The sequence below is a fragment of the Neophocaena asiaeorientalis genome, unplaced genomic scaffold (assembly GCF_003031525.2).
Source record: "Neophocaena asiaeorientalis asiaeorientalis breed wild unplaced genomic scaffold, Neophocaena_asiaeorientalis_V1.1 scaffold684, whole genome shotgun sequence".
In the NCBI taxonomy this organism is placed as follows: Eukaryota; Metazoa; Chordata; class Mammalia; order Artiodactyla; family Phocoenidae; genus Neophocaena; species Neophocaena asiaeorientalis.
The window spans coordinates 999236-1019260 of NW_020174048.1; the positions used below are offsets into that span (position 1 = coordinate 999236).

General features: G+C 53.8%; 2 protein-coding genes across 4 annotated transcripts in view; both read right to left on the minus strand.

The window, feature by feature from the left end:
• The window catches only part of TEX29 (testis expressed 29), a 15059-nt gene extending 14949 nt beyond the window's left edge, over nucleotides 1–110 (minus strand). The window contains exon 1 of the mRNA XM_024753973.1: nucleotides 35–110. Coding sequence (XP_024609741.1) covers nucleotides 35–92 — 58 coding nt within the window. The 5' untranslated portion in view covers nucleotides 93–110. The remainder of the gene's footprint in view (nucleotides 1–34) is intronic.
• A 5509-nt stretch (nucleotides 111–5619) lies between these two features.
• Nucleotides 5620–20025, minus strand: part of ARHGEF7 (Rho guanine nucleotide exchange factor 7) — a 71750-nt gene continuing 57344 nt past the window's right edge. The window contains exons 18-21 of one of the 3 annotated variants that reach the window (XM_024754036.1): nucleotides 17313–17489; nucleotides 9393–9492; nucleotides 9064–9118; nucleotides 5620–8073 (exon numbers count right to left, since the gene is read on the minus strand). In XM_024754036.1, coding sequence (XP_024609804.1) covers nucleotides 7951–8073; nucleotides 9064–9118; nucleotides 9393–9492; nucleotides 17313–17489 — 455 coding nt within the window. In that variant the 3' untranslated portion in view covers nucleotides 5620–7950. Of the gene's footprint in view, nucleotides 8074–9063; nucleotides 9119–9392; nucleotides 9493–17029; nucleotides 17490–20025 lie in introns of those variants that run through there. The other 2 variants (XM_024754037.1, XM_024754038.1) reach the window with 2 other exon arrangements.

Below are 20025 nucleotides of genomic sequence, written 5' to 3' on the forward strand. Positions count from 1 at the left end.
CCTCCCCCGAGCCCCGCCCGGCCCAGCCTGTTACCTGCAAATGTCTTCGGGAGGTGCGAGGGGGACTTCTTGAATTCTGGAGCGTATCTCATCGCAGCAGCTGAAGGACAGCCAGGGGGTCAAGGGAACCTGGGGGAGAGAGCAGGTCAGCACAGGGGACCTGGAGGCCGGGCCTGGGGCAGTTTGCGCCAGGAAGGGAGGAGGCCCGGCGGGCACGTCCCCGGCTGAGCTCCAGCCACACAGCTCACGGTCACGCTCCACGTGGACAGCAGCTCTCGGATCAAACAAGAGACTGGCTGCCGCCTCCCTCCCACTGCTCCTGGCCAGCGGAAGGCCCACCCCGCTGGCTGTGATGTCACACAGGCCCCGCCGCATCACACAGAAGGCCCGGACAGGGGTGGAGGCCTGCAGCCTCCAGACCCCACGCCCCAGCCCCTTTCCTTAGCGACGCCCACCCCATCGGCCGGCCAGGCTCGTCCTCAGAACCGGGTCCAGCGAGGCTGAAGCAGCAGTAAGTGCCCAGGCCCTGGGGTGAGGCAGGCCTGCCTGGTGAATCTGAGAACCGGAAGGACCCGGCGTGGCTCGAGGGAAGGCAGGCAGAGGAGAGACGACGGAGGCCAAAGCACGGGCACGTGTGTGGGTGGCGTGGGGGGCTTTGGCCTTAACGCCGAGGGAAGTCGGGCGTTAGGACAGGATTCTGTGCAGAGGGAAGGTGAATTATATCTTAACAGCATCACCCTGGCTGTGCTGAAACAGGTGAGAAGCAGGCACGAGTAAGCTTGGGGATACGCCATAAGGTAGGAGAAAATTAAAGCGGGGACTGGGGTCGGGGCCGGTCGAGTGCCTTCCGTTCGAGTGCTTTCCATGTGTCCTTTTAATTAGAGTCAGTGACTGGTAGCCCGACTGGACGTGGTGAGAGGGGAGACCAGGCTGGACAGGTGGACACTGGGCTCCGAGTGGACAGGCCGGCGGATGCGGCGTCTGGGCGGGGCTGAGGTCCCGGCGGGGCTGCAGCGCAGCCACCCGCAGCCTGAGCGCACGGAGAGGGCGGGCAGCGGTAGGGAGATGTAGCGGTGCCCCAGGAGAGGATGAAAACGCGGGGAAAAAGGGACGGGGGCAGAGAGGGGAGGGGAGGAGACTGAACTGCTCAGGCCCCGCGGGTGATGGTGACGAGAGGAGGAGAGAGCAAGGGGGGACGCCGAGGGCGGACCGGAGGCTCTCGGGGGAGCCAGAGCCCATGTGTGCGTGACCCGGGGAGCAGGTGGCCGAGGACTGGAGGGTCAAGGTCACTCGAGGTCATGGCCGGATGGGACGAGGAGCAGGGAGAACCAGGGAGGGGAGGGCAAGCCACGTGGGAAGGCGACGGGTCAGAGCCTGTGGGGTGGAGCCGCGGGAGTGACCCGACCCCGGTGCATGGCGCAGAGCACGCTGGGCGCCCCTCCCTCGCGCGTGCCAGATGCAGCGGCTTTGGCTCCTCCCCGTGACCACGTGAGCAAGCCTCCCAAGGCCTCGGGTTCCTCTTCTGAAACCAAGGTGATGATACACACGCACAGGCACGTGCCTGTCGCGTGGCTGATGCCCGGTAAACGGCGCCCACGTCCGGAGACCTGGAAGGTCAGGGTGGGCGTCCAGTAGCTCCCGAGGCTGCGCTGCCACCCGCTGCGCACAACTCACCCGTCTGGAGCGTGCGCTGCAGTGGCGCTCGGCGCCCACGGTCTGCATTTCCCGGCACGGCGCCCTCGCAGCCTGGGCAAAGCCCCCGTGCCGTACGCAGGAGCCCCGCTCCCCACCGCTCCCGGTGACCACTAGCCCGCCCCGAGGCCGGGGACTCGTGCCTCTGGACGCGTCCCGTCAGTGCAGTCACACGATGCGTGGGCTCTGGGTCTGGCTTCGCCCGCTTGACGTGTTCAAGATACACCCGCGTGCCAGCGCGTGCCAGAGCCCCGCTCCTTCCACGGCTGAAGGAAGCCCACCACGTGGACAGACGTCTCGCTGATCCGCTTCTCTGGTGATGGACATCTGGGCTGTTCCGCGTTTGGGCTGTTAAGTGGAATGCTGCTGTGGACCTTCACGTAGTTTTGTGTGCACGTGTGTTTCCACCTCCCTTGGACACACTCCTGGGCGTGGCCTGGCTGGGTCAGGTGGAGACTCAAGGCTGACCTTCTAAGGAATGGCCAGACTGTCTTCAGAGCGGCCGCCCCAGGTCGCCGTCCCCACCAGGAGTGTAGGCAGCCGGGTCCCCTCCTGCGGACTTCAGACTTCAAACCACTTTGGAGAGGGTTCAAGTGCGTTTATCAACGAGCTTCCGGGAAGCGGTGGAGACGGTCACGTGTGGCCATGTGAAGGCTGGGTCAGCACAGGAGGCTGAGAAAGCCCAGGGTTGGGGAGTGCGGGGTCACGTCGGGACCCCTGGGGCGGGGCCAGATGGGATCTGAGGTTTCAAAGGATTGACTCAGGTGGAGACAAGGGAGCCAAGGGAGCAGCGTGGGGACTGCCCTGGGGCTCTGGAGGTCACAGCGGTGCTGGTAGGACCCAAAGAAGAGAAAGGAACCCACTGCCCGGGGACCCCAGGACGACGCGCTGCTGCTTCCGCCACCGGGCGGCTATAACCCGAGAGCCAAGCATGCTGTACGCGGAGACCCTGGGGGCATCTCGGGGTGGTGGCCAGTGCCTGGGCTGCCCGTGACCTGCTGTCCACTTCCCTGACCGGCCAGGCCTGCGGAGGATGGAGGCTTCGCGGGCCACAGCGGGAGCTCCAGCGTGACCTGGGCTAAGGTCTCCCTTTATCAGCCGAGCCTTGTTCCCCTGTGATATAGTTTTAGCTAAAAAGCAAGACACTTGCTGTCCTGGACCGAGTCGTGTTCCCCTGGGAACGGTGGGACCTGCCCTGGCTTTTCTAGAACAGGAGAAGCTCTGCCGGGACCCACGGCAGCCTCTGGGGACCCTGCGCGACTCCCCTCCCTGGTTAACGTCAGGGTGGGGTTTAGCTGAGGACCTGCGGCCACACTCAGGCCAGCTTCTGGGAGGGCAGGTACCCCACCCAGGCTGGAGGCGGGGACCGGCCAGCGCCCGTGACGGGCTGAGTCGTGCCCCCACGAGATGCGTTCAAGTCCTGACCCGAGTACCTGTGAACGTGACGCTGTTTGAAGCTGGGTCTTTGTGGATGTCACTGGGCTAAGATGAGGTCATTGCCATGGCCCTAAGCCAAAATGACTGGTGTCCCACCAAGGGGAGAAAACAGACACACGGGGAGAAGGGCGCCGAGAAGACACGGCCATGTGCCAACAGAGGCAGAGCCGGGCACCTCTGGGACGGGCGCCACGGGGGCTGGAAGGGGCCTCCCCCAGTGCCTCCAGAGGGACCCGGGCCCCCCGATAGGCAGGCTCCAGACTTTGGGCCTCAGGACCGTGAGAGAATCAGCCTCTGCTGTCAGGACCCACCCAGTTCACGGTACCTGTCACAGCAGCCTTGGGAAAGCAGCACCTGTGCCATCAATTTTGCTGGGACACTAACCAGAGAAGGAAGCCTCCAGACCCTAACGCACACCTAACGTGGCTCTTAGGGGACAAAACAAACCCAAGGGCAGCGGCTTAAAGGTGGGTGGGCCTGGGTCGGGCACTGCGGGCCACGCCGCCCAGGGCTGGAGCCCCAGGTCCCCACCACGTGCTCGGCCCTCATGGCCAGGACAGAATCTGACCGGATTCCTCAGCGCTCACTCCTGCAGGGGTGCCGTGTGCAGGGGCGGCGCCACTTCACGCCTCCTTCCAGTTAAGCGCCAACCACTTCTGTTCACGGGTAAGATCGAGTTCGTTAAATACCGCGCGTAAGGGAGAAATTAAAACGGCGCAACTTCAGCCCCCGCGGAGCCCAGGTGATCAGCCTCCAGCCATGTGTTAGGAAAAGGCAGCCTCGCGTGACCTGCACGCAAGGAGACCTTCAAAGAGCAGCACTGCCCCCATCCTGTCCTGTGGGGCAGTTTTCAGACTGTCCAGCGCCTCCCCCTCCCTCTGGTGGATTTCCAGAAAACACTGGAAACTCCTGGCACCTTCCAACCCAGAAATGAGAGAGGACCACGCTACAGTGAAGTAACGTGCAGCCCCTTCACAGGAAGCACTCGGCAAACTGCTGGCGTGTGACCCGCGGAGCGGCGGGTGGTGGCCACACACCTGAATCTCGGAGAGTAATGGTCACCTGTTACTTCTACACGGACTTCAATTTTCCGCAATAAAGTCACACCACGCGAGCAGCAGCGGCCAGGCGAAGGGTCTCGTCCAGGACCGGGGGGCCAGGGGACCAGGGGGCTGGCGGGCTGGCGCGGCTCCTCCCGGGATGGAAGGCCAGCGGCCCGCGTGCCCGCTGCCCTGCCCCCCGTCCTCCCCCAGCCAGCGCGGTGGCTCCCTGGGCCCCGGGGAGCAGGGCGGGGGGCAGTCCCATCCACCGCGCCCCGGGAACCTCTGCTGGAGAGGAACCTTGCGGGGTGGGGACGGCAGACTGCGGGCTGGGTTCACTTGCTTTCTAACTACTGCCAGATAAAGGAGAAATTCGGTGACGGATAGACTGGCCAAAACAAGCATCACGGGGGCGGGTGGGGGAGCCGCCACCGGCTCCCCCACCCCACCGGTTGGCGAGTTCATCGTGGAGCCCGTGGCGTCGATGTGAACATGTCAGGACATTTCAGGCCACATTTAGACCTCCCTCCCTCCCCTTCCTGAGGAACTGGAACCGTAAAGCTGGGAAGGACATCACGTCTAACACTCCCCCTAGGAACTTGGCCAGTTCTATGGAAACGTTAGAACTCAGAAGAGGTTTCTAGGCCCCCGTCACAGGGCTGCGGGCCCTCAGGGGGAGGCGCCAGCTCGCAGCTGCAGGGACCTGCGGTCTGCCCTCGCCACCCTGCAGGCCAGCTGTCTGGAGGGCCGGGGCCTGACCAGAGGACCCTGAGGACCACGCACACACAGGGACAGACAGAGAGACTGGGTTGTCTGCCAAGACACACGTCCACCGCTCGTCTCCCTGAGATCCGACCGAAACGTGACAAACCCTGGCTCCCGAGTTACCGGAACGTTCCCTTAAGCCACGGTGACTGGCTTAAGCCACGTGCCACCAGCTCCGTGCTCAGGTCGAGGGTGGAAGCGCTGGGGAAGGAGGCGCGCCGGGAACCCTCTGCCCCGCCTCGCCCGCCTGGCTTCTCCCCTGAACACAGGTTTCTGGCCTCCTTAAACTGGGTGGCGTGTGGGAGAAGGGCAAGGCTGCATCACAGAGGCCACTTAGTTTGCCACGCGACACTCCTAGAAGGACCCACAGAACCCAGAGAGCGGTGCTCAGCCATCGAGCCCCTCGCTCGGTTTACCGGGAGCTCCCGGGACAGGAGCTGTCAATCCACGGATGGCAGGCGAAGTGGAAGCCACACCTGGCAGCCTTTCCTTCCACTTCCTGCCCCCAAACTTTGTTTTCTATTTTTATTTATCTTGCAGTGTTCCCAAACCCTAGATTTTAAAGGCAAATGTGGTATTTTCCAGTGTCAAAAATTCAAACCAGAATTTTAAGATATAAAAAAAATCAAAAGAAAGTGTAAAGGTAACACACACACGAAAAAAACACATCACAGATAAAGTGACATGTCTGTAACATAAGAAAAATAGTTTAATAATGACAACAATGTAGCATGAGTAGTTGAGGCCAGGACACCGCCTGTGGCATTTCGTGAAGTGTCCCCACAGCTGTGAACGGGGACTCCGCGTGTCCGAGCAATGAGGGCGGGGCGTGGGGGGGGCATCGGGAGTCCACAGCGGAGGCGCACGCGGGCCGCAGCGTCCCACCGCAGAGCGCGTCCCAAGGTCGCGCACGCCTCCAAGCGCTTCCCGTCCCAGGCGAGGCAATGGCTTCGTCTCCTCATCCACAAAAGGTGGGAGCAGAGGTGACTCCGGCAGGCAGGTGGCCCCTTCCTGACGTCCCCATCCACCCCCCCCCAGCCCCTCAGAAGGTCACACGGAGAAACGGGTGCAGTCCATTTACGACAGGACAGGTTTTTAGAAAGAGCTGCTCAGACGCATCCTCTCTGCTCCCTCAAAAGCTTAGTCAAACCTTGGATCTACGGGAAGAAAAGGTAATGCATTACACAAGCATGTCAACGGTCACCCCTTCAGGAGAAGCGGTGCTAAAATCAATAGGTAAGGCAGGTTCTGCAAGAGCCCCGTCCCAGGATGCTGGCGGCAACACTGCCGTCACAAAGTGCTGGAGAGATCAGGTGATGAATGGTTCCTGAGTTAGAATTTGCTCGAGACAGCAAACTTCAGTACACTCGAACTGGACTGCTTCCCGCTGCAATGTCTTACGCATCATCGAAAGATACTACTGTAAAAACAGGGCTTACCAAAAAACCCTAGAGACAATCTTTTCTGGCCCTAGCACTAATGAACACAGTGCTAAGTACAGGAAGTTGGCAGTTCTCGTAACAAGGTCGAGTGTGGGCAGTTCAACGTCGGGCCCCAGGCACACCCGCTGAGCAGGTAACGGCCGAGCCGGGGAGCCTGAGAGTAAGGCCGTGGGCCGAGGACCATGGGGGCCACGAAGACCGAGCCACCCAGCTCGGGGACATCGGACGGTCCGATGCAGTGAAAGGGCACAGCTCACAGAGTCACGTCTGGTGCCATGTGGGCATTTCTGAGATGTCTCCGACGCAAGGTGCTGGGATTCTGGTTTTTAAAGACACGACACTTGTTCTCTGTGGTAAAAGATTATCTCACTTTAAAAACGGCCTCTTCCTAAGAGCAGGGGGCAGAGCACAGGAATCAGCTGGACCCGAGGCCGGGGCTATGGAGAGGACAGGCTTCCTCCTCTGTGTCCCCTGCTGTCTGGACACCGGGGTGGAGGTGGGACGGGGGAGGGGCACGTTTCAGCTCCCACCCCTTAGGGGAATCTCAGGTGTATATTGCTTCATCCTTGCTGAAACAGTGGAAACACTGCCTTTCCAGCGAGCACAGAAGGCCTGCCTGCTGCACCCAACGGGAGAGCAGGTCTCGGGGTTAGACCGGCCTCACACAAACCCCACCCGCAGGACAGCTCACCCTCGCGGGCTGCGGCGACGTGTAATAAATAACACACTTTATTTACAGGCTCTAGTGAGCTTGCTCTCTCGGGGGGAGGACAAAACAGGGCACCTGGCCAAGTTATTAGACCAGCCTACACGTCAGTCCCCCCCCAGCGGGCTGGATACCCTCCGACGCTCAGGTGTCCACAAGAAGCGGACGCGTGCACACCTGTCGCTGGACACAGTGGCAGCAGACGCGATTCCTCGGGTCCGGGGCTGAGGCCCAGACCCCCGAGTTCAGCCAGAGTGCCGCACGCCAGTGACTGCGATACTGCTTTACCAGGAGGCTCTCCAGCGGGATGAAGGTGTCTCTGCAGGTACGAACAAGGTGAGTTGTTTAGGCAGACCGCAGTGGGAGGCGTTTTCGGAGCACTGCGGTGGCGGAGGACAGAGCAGGCATCTCCCAGAAACACCTGTGCGCTCTCCAGACTCTGCTTTCCACGAGTGCGTGAGCACGCGGCCCAGGGCACGGGACCAGAGAGGTTGGTGGAGGGAGACAGCAGCACAGGCGTCAGCCCCGACACAGCAACCACGGATACGCATTCAAAATGGAGCATTTACAGGCAACGTGTATGTAACATTTATATATATTCGGTCAAAGCCTGGAAGACCAGACGCAGCCACTGCACCGACTGCAGAACGAGGTACTGAGATGTTGAGAGGAAGGCAGTGCAGTCCGGCCTCGGCGCCACACCTCACGCTGGTTCTTCAGGAACGCCACGGCCGTGATCAGCTGCAGCTCTTCTACGCACAGGAGGCAAGAGGACGCCCGTGCAGCCCTGCTCTGTGGTCCTGAGAGTCACTCGGGTGTGGTCACGGGGCTCCAGCTTGGTCTCGTAACCGGTCTTCGAGAACGTTCCTTAGAGGTTGGTCTCGTCCCAAGCGGGGTCGTTCATGTTCTTTAGAACCTTCCTCACCAGCTTTTCCAGGTCTTTGCGGGCTCTCTGCTCCTCCTCCAGAGACTTCTTCATCTTCTTGTTATCCTGTAAGTGAAGCAGACCAGCGGGTATTAACCGCCTTCAGTGCTGAAGCGGACCCCCTCCCCCAGGAGACTTGGGGCCTCACTGGAAGAAATCCTGGGCTGGGACCGCCCTGCGCGAAATCCTGGACCAGGACCCCCCAGTGTCTGATGGACGCAGAGCTGCTGCTGGGCACCAAGACAAATCACAGACGGAGCAGGCCTAGGGCCCCCACTTGTAACTGTGAACAAGAGAATAAGTGAACGGCTGAAAATAACAGAAGGCACACCTCGCGTCCCTCCTACTTCCTTCCACGTCTGCGATGACCCGTCTACAGAGTTCTATAAGAAGGGGGGCAACAGAGACTGAGTGAGTTAGGACCCGTCACCCCCCGCACACACAGACGTATGCCGCTGCTGAGAACGAGGAAGCCCTCGAACGGGGACGAGAAAGTACGCGGACGGCCAAGGGCAGCTCTGAGCACATGGCTGGCGCGCCCGCCCTCTGCCCAGCCCAGGCCACGCCGTCCTCAGGCTTCTCCTCGGCCTCCCCTCCTCGGACACCAAAGCCACTGATACAAACAAGTAACGCACAAACACGCAAAGTACGCTTGGCTGGTTAGCCAAGTTTAACTGACTTTCTCATGTGGCTTCTCAAGAACAAGGACCATGTGTTTGTTGCACCAGAAAGCGGAAGAGAACGGTCACAGTGGGGACCTATCAAACTGTTTAACTAGATGGAATTTTAGATCTCTTGCCTGATTATTCCAGCAGAACCTGGGATGGCTTATGATGTCAAAAACAGTGCAGTGAAAAGAAAGCCACTTTGAAGATTCACTTCCTGGTCTATCACATTTACAGAAGACCAGCTGTTGTCCTGCTTCTGAAATCTGAATACTGAGAGTCAGGCTCTCTTTTCCGCATTACTGCGCTTATGGACAGCTGGATTCACTTCTAACGCCGTGTTTCCCTCTCTTCCCCCGGTTAAAAGGATTAATGACGGACGACGACCCACCTGTCGTAACTCCTGGACTTCATCCTTTAGTGCATACACAGTGTCGACGAGACTCCTAGGCAGAAGAGAAGGCGCCCTGAACATGGACCGGGTCAGAGGGGACGCCCGGAGCCTCCCCGGACGCACATGCTGCCCACCTGCCCTGCACGCCCAGGCCCTAGGTCCGGGGAGGCCCACTTCTGCGCACAGGGGCGCTGACCCCAGCCAGAAAGTCCCCAGCCAGTGCCCTGCACACCCCGGCCCTCCTGGAACCATCCTGAAGCCGGTGCCACCCCTCCCCCGACAACCCCCTTCCCCCGCCCGCTTTAAAGCACTGGAATACAGCTTACTTTTCTTCTATCACTGTCTGACCGTTACTTTTAGTTTCTTCAACTATAATTTTCTCTTCTTCCGGAAGCAAAACTTGTGGCGCAGATTCTTTGCGTGAACCTATCATCATTTAAAACAAAACAAAACACCCTCAGGTAAATACCATGGCAGAACTAAAAGGAGAACTTGACTATACAACACTACTTAATTATTAATATTAAATTCCAGGTGTTAATTCCAGTATGTTAAAAAATATATTTTCTAGGTAAAACAGGGAAGGGCAACTTCTGAAAACTCCCTCTACCTCTGTGTACTGAACCCAGCCTTCTTCATGCCTAAAGCATGACAGAGGAAAGGAAACATTAGCTTTCTTTGCCATTTATTAAGCTTCAGTTTCTTCATCTGGATCATGGATCTTTTAAACCCTGAAACCTTCAACAGAAGGTTCTGACCATCTTGCCCGGGATATTTTGGAGGAAATATTCGAACTTTTTAGGGATATTCGTATCAACCAAATTTTGTGCCATTTTATTCCAGGGATTTTACAAAGACCCATCGGATCATGCAGTAGACATATACCAACTGTTTATCAAGTCAATGAACTGGCCCTTATGACACGTAACTCCCCAGCAACGGCTAACAATGTTACAGCACATGGTTAAGAAAAGTGCATTTTATTACTTGGTTCTCTTACGAAAACTTTATTTACATTCCCTGGCATATAAACGTTTTTCCAAAAGGAAGGAAGTAAACTGTTTACAATATCAGAGGAATGTTTACGTCATTTAACCAAGATCCAGCACAAAAGCTTACCCAGGACAGTGGCCTGATAAACATTTACTGCAAAGTAAGTACTTCAGAAATTAACTGGGAAACCCAAACGTTATAAAAGGTGAAAAACGAGAATCCAATCTTATTTAAGGGTGCAAGGAAGAAAATAAACGTTTTAAAAGGTTATACTATACAGCACTAACATATATCACCTGTATTTTTGTAAAATTACATCAGATGCACATTCGAGGAAGGACAGAACCCACCACAGACCCACTGCGACTGGTGGTGTGATAAACACAGCTTTCTCTCCATTAAAATACGCGTGGCGTCGGATATACGCTCATTCATCACGGAGATGGCGGTCCGGCTTGCCTGACCTTGCTTTTCCCGCTTTACCCTTACTCTGCCCTCCCAAGGGTCTGTCACATCGTAAGATGGCACCTGTGCATCCTCACGTCGTGGGGACACTGCGCGTAACACACGTTTTCAGGACAGGACTTAATGGTTTCACCAGCGTTTTACTCCAAGCTTACACTCCTCTGAACAGAACAGGGCTGGTGGTTACTGTCAAAGCCTGATGACAAGAGACTCATTCGATGCTCCTGACATCCAGAGAGCACGTCCGTCTCCCCCAGGGCAGCTCGTGACATGGAGAGGAGGACCGCCGTCTACCGGCCCCGGGAGCCTTCCCACGTGCCCCCTGCGTCTGCAGGGCCCGGCTCCACCCCCGCCCCACAGGCTGCGAAGGCTGCTTGGACGCCGACCTCCTCCTCCTTTGCTGTCTCAGGCAGAGGAAACTTCAGCTCTGGGTGGGCAAGGACAATTCCGCGTTACACAGTACGAACTTCTAGACAGATAAATAGGTACCTCACACCAGTAAAGGAAGGGCTGTATGCGTCCTGAGCAGAACTTCCGTATTATAATCACAGGCAGCCCTTAGAATTCTGTCACAAGCCGTAACGAGCTGGCGTATCGGAGCATAGCTGTACTGAAGTTTGTCGATTACTATTTCAAAGACGACCCTCCGCTAGTGCCTTCGTGTTCACACCGAGGTGCGGGCCCCCAGTAGCTGCAGCTCTGGCTGTCGGGGGAAGGGTGGTGCCCAGCTCACACCCCACCCAGCACAGTGACCTGCGCGGCCAGGGGGTGACTTCTCAGACAGAAGGCGACATGGGCCCACAAAGGGACACACCATGAAAGGCTTCGTCACGCTGACAGCCGTGGGCTGCTCCGGGGCCTCCGTGCGGGGCTGCGGGCACGGCGTCTCCCAGGCCTTTCTCAGTAAACGGGAAGTGCTCCTGGGACGTCTGGGCCGTGTGGGAACGTGCTGCTTGAGAAGGAAACGCGCACGTGAAACACACGACGGAGGAAAAGCACAGGGACGCTGCCAGGTGACGAATTCTGAAGGTCGAGAAATTCCTGCGCTTCCGACACAAACGCAAATGCTACCCGTGTTTTTATCAGGAAAAGTGAACTCGGGTTATTTTCCTTAAAAACAGACAAGGATTCCTAAAGATTCAGAGGTGTGTACCACACGGACGGACAGTGAAGGGGCCCACTTAGTTTTCCCTGTAAAGAGAAGCAGGCAGGTGACATCAGACCACTTAGCGCCTGAGGGTTCCCGCTGTTACCTGCTTTGCGCCCAGACGTTGCTGTGTTACCGCCAGATCAAGAGCTACCCGTGGTGTATCTGTCACGTTCGGTTTCTAATACAACATTTCTTCACGTGAACTAGCTAAGGAGACAACAGGCTGGAAATGTTTTCTTACGTAACAGTGCTTTAGGGAAGACTAAGTTCCATGTCTTTCAATTACTTCTGCATCTTCTAGCTTCCTAGGCAACCTATTTACATTACGTGTTTGCAGCAGTAAATTCTTCAAATAACACATAAAATAGAATCACGAAGGACGTCCGCCCTGTGAAGCGCGGGTCGGAGCACAGCGGGCTGTCGTGCAGGGCCCGGGGCTGCAGGGACTCACTCTCACGGGTCCGTGGGTCTCGATACACTCGGGCCTGTCACCGATCCGCGGAGCCTCGATTCCACCACCCGTAAGAGAGAACAACAAAACCACCACCTCTGCAGAGCTGTTCTGGGGATTAATTTAAAAGCTGCACCTTATAGATATGTTTTACCAGATGAGTTTGTACATATAAAAGCCTTACACTCCACTATGCGATGTGACTGAATCAGGGGAACTTATTAAACGTGTGGGAACTGGTTCAAGAACTGCCCAAGCAAGACAGACGTTGTTCTTATTTTTGCCAATACACTTAAAGCACACAAGGAGGCGACAAATGTAAGTATGAGAACGTTACGTTATAGACAGGATGTACTAACTGCTGGGTTCCTGAAACGTGCCACGGTGAAAAATGTCATTTATGGATTTGATGGTGAGCCAGGAGGCTTGTAAAGGAAGATTATTTATCAGCCTGAATAGAAATCCATGGGCCTCCTAGTTTCAACATAACGTATTTTTGTAAAACAACTGAAAAAAATGGATAGTCTTTCAGTAAAACAACAAAGGAATATTCTCCAGCCAGGGTTATAAATAAGTTGACTATTTCTCTAAGAACAAAGTTCTAGAGAGTAGATAGATTTAACAAGCTCTCTCAAAGATCATTTTAGTATTTTTAAAGGTACCACAGCACCTTTTCTCTGAATTGGTTAGGTTGGAAAAACCATTTAAGAGCAGAACTACCAGAGACTGCTCTCTCACTTTACTTAAAATCCTCTAAAAGGGGCCGAGACACAGATGAAGTGTGTTCACGGATGTTCCAACACACTCAAGATCTGTGTTTCGCAAACTCTGTACTAAACACAAAGTTTTGTGCTTCCAAGAGATAACTGGGATTCTGCAACACGTAACTGGGAAATTCTGAATGCTGTAGCCACCTCCCGGAGATTCACAGTGCACACTTGGCGTACTGAAGGTTTTCAGGAAAAATACCCATTTAACTTGAATTCAGCATTTCCTAAGCTTGTCTGAGTGCTGAACTCCCCCCCCCATCATCAATATTAACATTTTGCAGTTTTCTGGCTAACAGTGTGAGGAGTGCTGGACTGGCCTATAATCCCGCCTGTGTCTATGAACGAACACACACACACACACACACACACACACACACACGAGTGCTGGGTGGCTCTGCTGTTGTTCAGGATGGGGATGAATACAATGAAATAATAATCATTAGCGCCAACCCAGCCGCCAGCGCCCGCTGACAGGGATGCCGCAGTTCTGCACTGCCACCAGAAGGGGCCGCTCTGTGCCCTCAGCTGGAGACGGAGCAGGTGCTGGGGGCCAGGAACTCACTCAGATGTGTGATCCAGAAGCTGCAGACACGGTCAGAACCCTGTCCTCTAAAACAATCACAGGTCGCCAGAGAACTGTGGACCTTACGCTGAGAAACACAGATGCATGCAGCACTCCCACCTCCTGGACAGAGGACCTGCCCAGGCAGCAAGGGCCTCAACCCAAGGTGCCATTGTGGTGGTCAGCCTGCCACCCGGTGCCTCACCAGATGGCCTGCGGCTCTCACACCCAGGGCGCGTGCGGTGCGTCTGCCCTGCGAGGGGGCTGGCCTGCACTGAGAGCCTAAAGACAGGGTAGGTTTGTCAGGAGAGAACATCTGCTTATCTAGCCAGCGGTCCAGCACATTTGTAGCAAAATTCACATGACTTCTTAAATTCGTAATCTTTCTAAAATCTGCATCTAATTATACTCAACAGAAACTGAAGTAACTTTCAGAATGAAACAAAATGTTACATTTAAAAAAAAGTCTACTGAGTAAAATCTCTCCGAAAGGCCACTTTGTTATTTATGGCTATGATAAGCTTCTAAGTCATTTTTCTTAAAAAACAAAAACACGAGGACCCTCTTTAGAGAGGGATGTGCGTTTGTTTATCGTTTGCACCTTGTCCTGGCCCCATACCTGCCACAGGTACTTGTTTTCCTTTCATTCTGCTTTTCCTAGTCAGCTGGACATGCACTTTACCAAACAAAAATTAAAAACTGATCTCAGTCTCGGTAAGAAACATTCAAGTCGGGGCTGTTTCCCGTTTATGCACACGTCCCCACCCCCAGCAAAAAAGAGAGAACTCTTCTTTCTGAAAACAAACATCCCAGTGATTGAAAACTTGTTTTAAAAAAAATTCGAGGGGAACAGATGAAATAAAAATATACAAAGAGTCACCTTGCATCGTCCAGAACACACTTAACCTAAGAAAGTGCAAGCTTTGCTATCAAGGCAGATAAAAGGTGTTCTACTGCCCGGCCTCCCTGTGGAAGAGGTTACATTCAAACAGCAAGCGTCAAGCTGCAAACTCTGCTACGCCCTCCGCCCCACATAACAAATATTAAAGGCCACAGGCTAGCAAATGCAAAATTTATTTCAACTGTACATAACAGATGTCTTTTTTTATATATATATAAAACAAACACTTCATTGCCATATGCAACCACAAACAATATGCATACTGTACAGTACAATGCAACATTCAGGTATACATCCCACTGAGTCTCAAACGGCAGTCACCCAATGAAAGTGGCTTTCCCGTTCACAAATAAAAAGCACAATATATAGATTTTTTTCAAGGTCTTATACCACTATATACAAATCACTGTGTTTTCGCAATTTTATGCAAAACACATAATTAATATAGCTTATATACTTGTGGCAAGTGTCAATTCAATGGGAACACCGTTTAGGCCATTTGCAAAAGCGCCTGGTAATGGCTTACACCTACCTTCTAGTTCAGATTCTTCACCCTTTCGTTATAATACTAACTGTACACATAGATATTACAGAATTGCATAAATGTAAGGTACTATTTCAGCATGACTAAAGTTCCACAGAAGTAGAAACACTGGCCTTGGGATGCCACATCACTACTGCCACATGAGAACTGTTTTCAAGCCAGTGGCACTAATACTTCCAACCAGGTCACAAGAGCTCATGGTGCCAGACATCAGAACAAATCCAAACAAACAAATAGCCAGGTGGTTATTCTGCAGTGATCTTAGCATCAACAAAAAAATCATCGTCAAAATGGCTTTAACCGGCACAAAAAGGAATGATGAGAAAATGTCAAAACTTTGGTGTACAGAATATCAACGAAAATGTCTCATCAGGACAACCCAAATGACACTTGGTGTTAAAGAGAAACCCAAGTGCAGCAGCTGTGGTGCACACAGCACATGACACGACAACCCAAACTCACTAAGGCATGGTCGAGGCGTGTAAGCCAACACACGTTATCACAGTCTCCAAGCAAACAAAAGACCCTCTACTGTGAGTATCAGAAAAGCTGCAATGTATTACTTGATGTGATATAAAGTAAAACGAAACGCTTCTAAATTCATTGCATGATATTAAGTATGTGAACCTTGGAGTTATCCTATTTCTCCCACAATCCCATTTGCTATTTGGCTGAACGTATATAAGCCCGTCTCTACCACGGGTGAATACTGGGCTCCGACGAATATTAAAAGATTGCTCCTCAACTTTCTTATTCATACTAATTGATACAAAAATTTGAAACCTCCAGATGGCATAAGTAGTTCAGTAGCCACCTGGGAACAACAGACAGACGTTTGGGTTTCCTGGTTTTCCTAACCACCTCCCTGCCCGCAGTTCTGAGGGTGCCGGCTCCCTAAACAATGGGGGGGGGCCTCCTGCCGGGAAGGATGGAGGGCACCTTGGGCTGTGAGCAGTGGGACCAGCCCCCCGACACAGGGCGGAGCACAGCAGAGCCACTCTGTGCAGACAAGGTCAGAACACCGAACACATGGTTTTGGCGGGGGAGGTGTGGCGGGAGCAGAGGGTCCCGGCCACCCTGAAGGGAGGAGAAGATGTTCCTCCCACTTATTACGGCATCTCGTTTTCTGAAGCTGGTTTCAAGGAGTCCCTAACACACCACCTCTGGTCCCACCTGAACACCCAGCCAGGCGTGTGCGGGAGGGACCCCGCTCTCCTCTCCAGTGTGGACCGGGTGTGGACTGAGTGCTGCCACCGAATGCAACAGGGCGCATTCAGTTCTTTCTGAAGCAGAAATCGGTCTGAGGGAGGGCAGTGAGGTCTCCTTACAACGAAGCCCAGGGAAGCGGGGGGTCCCTCCAGATCTGAGACGTCCTTGCAAGTGAGTTATGTGGCAACTCAGCAGGTTTTCGGGCGACTCATAACCCCGTTACGATCAAGAGTGAGGGTGACGTTCCACCGGGGGCCATCAGGGGAGTCTCACGGCAGCTCTTGCTGAAAAGAAGCCATGCGCCCGTCGTGGGCCGTGAGCTCGGACGTGGATGCCGGGAGCACCGCCTGCTTGGGTCGGCACACCTACCGGCCGGACACAGCTTGACCCACGCGCTAGGGGGCTGGGCTTTAACCCTTCGCTGCAGCGGCACAGGCTTGCCACGTGCCTCTCAAGAGAAACTCCTCCAACTAAGGGAAGTCTGGCGTGGCGGCGCGTAGGGCCCGGCCCGCGGAGAAGCGGGGCCGTGGAGCCGGCCGCCTGTGGCGTGCGGACTCGCCACTAGTGCTCCCGCCCGGCCGGACCCCCACGCGCCGCCACGCCGACAGAGGCTCCTCGCGGCGCCCAGGGCCCTGGGGCAGCCCGGCACTCGGCCGTCTGATCTGGACTCGGCGCTCTCGGGGCACGGGTCGTCTTCTTATCTCTCCACAGCTACTGGGTCGCCGCGTCCAGTACACACACAAAATTACATCCCTGTACGGAAGGCCAGGGTCTCCTCCGTGTCGCTGGCACTTAGATCACAAACCTGTGTGGTTTCAGTATAAAATACAAAAGCGTTCGTACGGCTGTATCTAAAAAGAAATGAGACAGTTGCTACACTGAGAATAAAAAACCAAACCATCCGGAGACATAAAGCCACCACTGCCCGCTGAGAAAGGACCCTCGGGTGCAGGCTGTGTGGGCACCGTCTCCTTCAACAGTCAGTAACTTGAGTGGATGCTCCGAATGGCAATTAAGCCGCCACAAAGTACAATGGGAAATATCAGAAACGCTCTCGAAAGTTGTTAAAATATCACATAAAAGAGACAAGAAACAGCAAGAAAACATCTAAGAAAAGCAGGCTGCGGTACAACAAGCATTGTTAAGATAAGCTCAGAAGTGCATTAGTTCTGGTGAGAGATATATGAGCAACAGCTCTTACGAGATGTAGAACCCATCCTGTAACTATGGGCTGTCCATATACTGTCATAGTCAGAGTCTTCCGAGAGGTCTGAAGGCTCCAAACGAGAAAGGCTGCTGCGACGACCCAGGGAGTCTAGACTTGACTGGTCGTCATCAGCCAAGACGTGATTATGCATCAGGTCAGTGCCTTGCCATGCTAAGACGGGGCGGGGTGGGAGTGGGACGACAGGGGGGGAGGGGGGACAGGCAGAGGTGGGTGAGCAGGGGGACGGCAGGAAGAGCCACAACCGAAAACATGGAAACAAAAGCAAAAGGTGATGGGAAGAGAAGGGAAAGAGAAAATACTGTTAAAAAACGGCAACAACGTTCATTTCTCCTTATTTATGGCTGGGTTTTATTTACGAACTTATTAATTAGCACAACCCTTAGACTAAAACTAGACCAACTATTATTTAAACAAACATAGGTCACGAGTCTGTTTCCAAACTGTTCCTTTTTAAAGCTACTGCTATTAAGCCCTCACTTACGAAATCTTTTACAAATTAAGCCCATGTTCACAAGCAAATTCTAAAGACATCTGACAAGTAACCAATTCTGCTACACATTCGATTAACAAACAGTCTCACTTGGGACACTTGTGAAAGGGACCGTTCATGTGTTTAATGCGGATCTACTGAATGCAGAATACTTTCCAAGGATTTCTGGTGGACTTCTTCAGCTGTCTCTTCGCCAGACTTGAAATCACCAGAAGCCATCTTAGCAATGGGGGTCAAAACTTACCTTGTCACATTGTAGTGACTGAGAAAACTTCAGGCGGAGACCAGGGTTACACAGGCCCCTTCCCCCTCGCTCCCCTTTCCCGCCACCCCAGGGCGCTCACCCCCACTCAGCCAGGGGAATGGACATGGCGGGGAAACACGTCTGCTCAAACGCCATCAACCCGGACGCAGACCCTCCCGCTGCCATGAAGGGAGACGTGAACAGGGAATGCCCCTGTGTCAAAAGCAGGACGGCAGAAGGAAGTGGGCACCAAATGGGAGAAGAGGAGTGAGCCCATGAGTGGCTAGCGACGTGAGCAGTGATGCTGGCCAGGCGGCCGCGAGTGGGACACGCAGGCTGGAACGGGCCCGCGGAGGGGCCGGAGGACACACACGCTTGATGGGAACCAGGGATGGCTCAGCACAGCAGCCACGGGCTCCGTCCTGTTCCTGCTCTGGGCAAAGTTAAACCCATTCCCAAACCAAAACAAGAGCGAGCAGTGGGCTCGGCTTGTTTTCTTCGACTACATCCCTATGGTCCTTGGGGAGGAAATCAATACTAAAGGTGTCTGGATGGTGAAGGCTTCTTGGCATCCAAACATATACTGAACAGAACTGAGCTTTAGGTGAGATAATATCGTCCCAACTGTTCTTACTATGCATTTAATATGGACAGAGCTGCTCTGGGGTCAGATGCACCTGACCCCATCTCTAGATTCTTAGGTACACTACCTGTCCAACATAAAGGACCCATTTCCCCATCCTACCTGTTCCTGAGAACGTTCAGTTTAAGGTCATCTATGACTGTAAGACCTCTGAGGCCCCAGAGTGGTTAGCCCATAATATCAGTGAAAAACAAAAAACACTGTATTGTCCAGTGCTTTTCTTGCATAGATGTGGAAACACATAACACAGGCAACGCGATGAGACCTGCACACACCAGGGCCACAGGAGAGCAGGGCCCCGTCTCCTGGATGAGGCAACGCAGCTCACACAAAAGCTCACACAAAACTCACATCACCAGGTCGGTTCACCTGAGATGGCCCGGTTAAAATTTTATTTCAAATAGTTGAAGTGGAGATGAATAATTTTTTAAAAATCTCAAATTCAAAACCCAAAGAACAATGGCCACATATAGCCTATTACCTAAAAATACAATCTCTTAACAACTATAGGAAACTGTAATATCGTAAATGACAAATTACTGCTCCGTCACCTGCAGGCCCTTCCATTCCTCTCCTGCTCTGCTGACTAGTCACTACAAACAGGCGTCTTCACCAGACGGAGGACGGACCGAAAGTCCTAACATCCTAGGTGGGACACGTCAACTACTAGCCATGAAGAAGTTTCTAGATCATCTGCAGATTCAGCTGGGGTGAAGCCCGCTGGCCCTGTCCTCATACCTGTAGTCAGCTTTAACGGAAGCTCAAGCGCTTGTCTGTCCACCTTTTCTTTTTCTCCCCATCACTGGTTTACACCAGACGTGACACTGAGTTGAACCACCACATTGCAGGTGGTGCCAATGAAGTGAGTTGAGCAATTTGCCAAAAGTCAAGGTGGAAAGGAAACCCAAAACACAAACTCTAACAGAAACCAGTTTTCATGCCAGAAGTAATATATGTCATCCAGTTTGAAAGAAAGGGAGGGAGGGGAAGGGAAGCTCAGCCCCTTTTCTCCTGGACAAACCACATCCTGACTACATCTGCTGCAACCACCCTGCACTCCACTCTCAAATGCTGGGGAAGTTTCAAAAAAAACAGAGCCCGTCTTTTTAGTGTTCACACAACAGATTAAGATTTTTTTCACATCAGACATTATGCGTAAGATGCAGGTAAACTCAGTGGTACTGAAATCTACCCGATATCACTGGTGTGTCTACTTCAAAAAATTTTTAAGTGCAATCATTTTTTAAAAGTTGGGGAGGGCTAAAGGAACTCTTACTCTAGGCTTGTATTTTTGACAACTCTAAGGAAC